Source organism: Coregonus clupeaformis, unplaced genomic scaffold, assembly GCF_020615455.1.
Source record: "Coregonus clupeaformis isolate EN_2021a unplaced genomic scaffold, ASM2061545v1 scaf3785, whole genome shotgun sequence".
NCBI classification, from domain to species: Eukaryota; Metazoa; Chordata; class Actinopteri; order Salmoniformes; family Salmonidae; genus Coregonus; species Coregonus clupeaformis.
The window spans coordinates 1-3,512 of NW_025537239.1; the positions used below are offsets into that span (position 1 = coordinate 1).

Consider the following 3,512-nt stretch of genomic DNA (forward strand, 5'->3'; position numbering starts at 1 on the left):
GAACCACAGAGTTACGCAGTAATATGTAAAAACACTCCAGTGCACAAAACAGGCACACTGGAAAATACAAGACACACGGGGAATATTCCCAGCGATACAAAATACACGGAGCTCCACCGAGCTTCTCTCTCCTCCACAATAAACAATCACACACAAAGACCAGGGGGCAGAGGGAACACTTATACAGGTACTGGTGAGGGGATATGAACCAGGTGTGTGTAATAAACAAGACAAAACAAATGGAATGATGAGATGAGGAGCGGCAGTGGCTAGAAGGCCGGTGACGACGAACGCCGAAGCCTGCCCGAACAAGGAGGGGAGGCAGCCTGTTTTTTTTTTCATTAATAGAGCCAGGGACACACTCCAACACTCAGACATTATTTACAAAAGATGCATTTGTGTTTAGTGAGTCCGCCAGATCAGAGGCAGTAGGGATGACCAGGGATGGTCTCGTGATAAGTGCATGAATTTCACAATTTCCTGTCCTGCTAAGCATTCAAAATGTAACGAGTACTTTGGGTTGTCAGGGAAAATGTATAGAGTAAAAAGTACATTATTTCCTTTAGGAATATAGTGAAGTTAAGAGTAAAAGTTGTCAAAAATAGGGTTCAACAACCGATGCTTCAAGCACTTCGCCTCTCAGCTGGACTGGGCCGATGCAGAGTCCTACTGCGTGACCCATGGAGCCAACCTGGCCTCTGTGAACAGCAAAGGGGAATTCGGCTTCGTGAAAAACCTGATCCATGGCTTCGACCCTGCTGAGAGCAATACCTGGATCGGGCTGAGTGACCTCCACAAGGAAGGGAGATGGATGTGGTCGGACGGCTCCAAGGTGGTCTACACGTTCTGGTCTCCAAATGAGCCCAATAATCTAAGTGGAAGTGAGAACTGTGTTCACACTAATAACTTAAAGGAGAAGCTGTGGAACGACACGCTCTGCTCCAACAAGTATGCCTTTGTCTGCGCCACGCGTCCCGGCCTCTGAACCTCTGAGTCTTTAGTTCAAAGATGCCTTGGTTTACATAAATAAAGAAAAACCTTTCATTGAAATCTCCTTGTTGGTCCTTTATCTGATTCAACTTGTGTTTTATTCTCCAGCCCTGGTTAGAATGACAAGTAGTCAGTGGTGGAAAAAGTACCCAATTGTCATACTTGAGTAAAAGTATAGAGACCTTAATAGAAAGTTACTCAAGTAAAAGTGAAAGTCACCCTGTAAAATACTACTTGAGTAAAAGTCTAAAAGTATTTGGTTTTAAATATACTTAAGTATCAAAAGTACACGTAATTGCTAAAATATAATTAAGTATCAAAAGTAGAAGTAAAAATATAAATATTTTCAAATTCCTTACATTAAGCAAATGTGATGAGGTGGTTTTAAAGGAGTCAGGCGCAAGAGGGTCAATAACAGGATTTATTTCTGAACTCCAGTAACTGCGATATGGGCCTGTATTCACAAAGGAAGGACTGGTTTGACATGTCCCCCCTATCTTCCAGTAACTGAGATATGGGCCTGTATTCCCAAAGGAAGGACTGGTTTGACATGTCCCCCTGCCCTCCAGTAACTGAGATATGGGCCTGTATTCCCAAAGGAAGGACTGGTTTGACATGTCCCCCTGCCCTCCAGTAACTGGGATATGGACCTGTATTCACAAAGGAAGGACTGGTTTGACATGTCCCCCTGCCCTCCAGTAACTGAGATATGGGCCTGTATTCACAAAGGAAGGACTGGTTTGACATGTCCCCCTGCCCTCCAGTAACTGAGATATGGGCCTGTATTCACAAAGGAAGGACTGGTTTGACATGTCCCCCTGCCCTCCAGTAACTGTGATATGGGCCTGTATTCACAAAGGAAGGACTGGTTTGACATGTCCCCCTGCCCTCCAGTAACTGAGATATGGGCCTGTATTCACAAAGGAAGGACTGGTTTGACATGTCCCCCTGCCCTCCAGTAACTGAGATATGGGCCTGTATTCACAAAGGAAGGACTGGTTTGACATGTCCCCCCTATCTTCCAGTAACTGAGATATGGGCCTGTATTCCCAAAGGAAGGACTGGTTTGACATGTCCCCCTGCCCTCCAGTAACTGAGATATGGGCCTGTATTCACAAAGGAAGGACTGGTTTGACATGTCCCCCCTATCTTCCAGTAACTGCGATATGGGCCTGTATTCCCAAAGGAAGGACTGGTTTGACATGTCCCCCTGCCCTCCAGTAACTGCGATATGGGCCTGTATTCCCAAAGGAAGGACTGGTTTGACATGTCCCCCTGCCCTCCAGTAACTGAGATATGGGCCTGTATTCCCAAAGGAAGGACTACTGAACTAAGAGTTTTGATCCTTGATCAGTGCTTTTACTCTGAGACGCTTCGTGAACACTGGCCCTGGGGCCTAACTAAAGATAATATGGGAAGACCACAGCTGCAGATTTTATATAACTACTGGGTTACGTGGCACGGTCGCAGTACCACCTTATCTGGAAAAATGCTGCTTATGGAAAATATCGAATTGACAATCTACCAATGGCCTCAATGCCAACTCCTCCTCCCCACCCTCTCAACGTGAGATAAAAGGACCCACTGCAGCCCACATATCCTCCTACCTAGCTAGCCCAGCACACAGGAGCAGACCTGCAGACCAGACCCCAGGACCCTAGAGCCATTCTCCTGCCTACTTCAGTGACTCTTCACCAGAACAAAAAACCTCTTCACCATGCCTGTTGCCCTCCGCTTCCTCTGCCTACTCAGCCTGGCTGTTGGTGCTCTACACTGCACTCCCGTGCCTGACCAGGAGGGGGAGCTCTCAGAGCCCCAGCACACCGCCTGTCCCCCGGGCTGGTCCAGTTTCAACAACCGCTGCTTCAAGTACTTCGCCACTCAGCTGGACTGGGCCGATGCAGAGTCCTACTGCGTGTCCCATGGAGCCAACCTGGCCTCTGTGAACAGCAAAGGGGAATTCGGCTTCGTGAAAAACCTGATCCATGGCTTCGACCCTGCTGAGAGCAATACCTGGATCGGGCTGAGTGACCTCCACAAGGAAGGGAGATGGATGTGGTCGGACGGCTCCAAGTTGGTCGACACGTTCTGGTCTCCAAATGAGCCCAATAATGAAGAAGGAAGGGAGAACTGTGTTCACACTAATAACGTAAAGGACAAGCTGTGGAACGACATATTCTGCTCCAACAAGTATGCTTTTGTCTGCGCCACGCGTCCCGGCCTCTGAACCTCTGAGTCTTTAGTTCAAAGATGCCTTGGTTTACATAAATAAAGAAAAACCATTCATTGAAATCTCCTTGTTGGTCCTTTATCTGATTCAACTTGTGTTTTATTCTCCAGCCCTGGTTAGAATGACAAGTAGTCAGGGGTGGAAAAGGTACCCAATTGTCATACTTGAGTAAAAGTAAAGAGACCTTAATAGAAAGTTACTCAAGTAAAAGTGAAAGTCACCCTGTAAAATACTACTTGAGTAAAAGTATATTATTTGGTATTTGGTTTTAAATATACTTAAGTATCAAAAG

The 3,512-nt window shown here is 46.5% G+C and overlaps 2 protein-coding genes across 2 annotated transcripts; both read left to right on the top strand.

The window, feature by feature from the left end:
• Positions 1-605: 605 nt before the first annotated feature.
• On the top strand, positions 606-1,050 carry LOC121548367 (galactose-specific lectin nattectin-like; the record flags this gene model as incomplete). The annotated part of the gene is made up of 1 exon (XM_041859811.2): positions 606-1,050. A coding segment is annotated over one exon (380 nt), but the record flags the coding sequence as incomplete, so codon positions are not given.
• Positions 1,051-2,599: 1,549 nt separating this feature from the next.
• On the top strand, positions 2,600-3,273 carry LOC121548409 (galactose-specific lectin nattectin-like). The gene has a single exon (XM_041859841.2). It carries the CDS (start codon positions 2,708-2,710, stop codon positions 3,215-3,217), a length of 510 nt encoding a protein of 169 aa, XP_041715775.2. The 5' UTR covers positions 2,600-2,707; the 3' UTR covers positions 3,218-3,273.
• Positions 3,274-3,512: the final 239 nt, after the last annotated feature.

Bases quoted from the DNA above. Each gene is read 5' to 3' on its own strand.
- LOC121548409 (XM_041859841.2), top strand. From the start codon at position 2,708: ATGCCTGTTGCCCTCCGCTTCCTCTGCCTACTCAGCCTGGCTGTTGGT.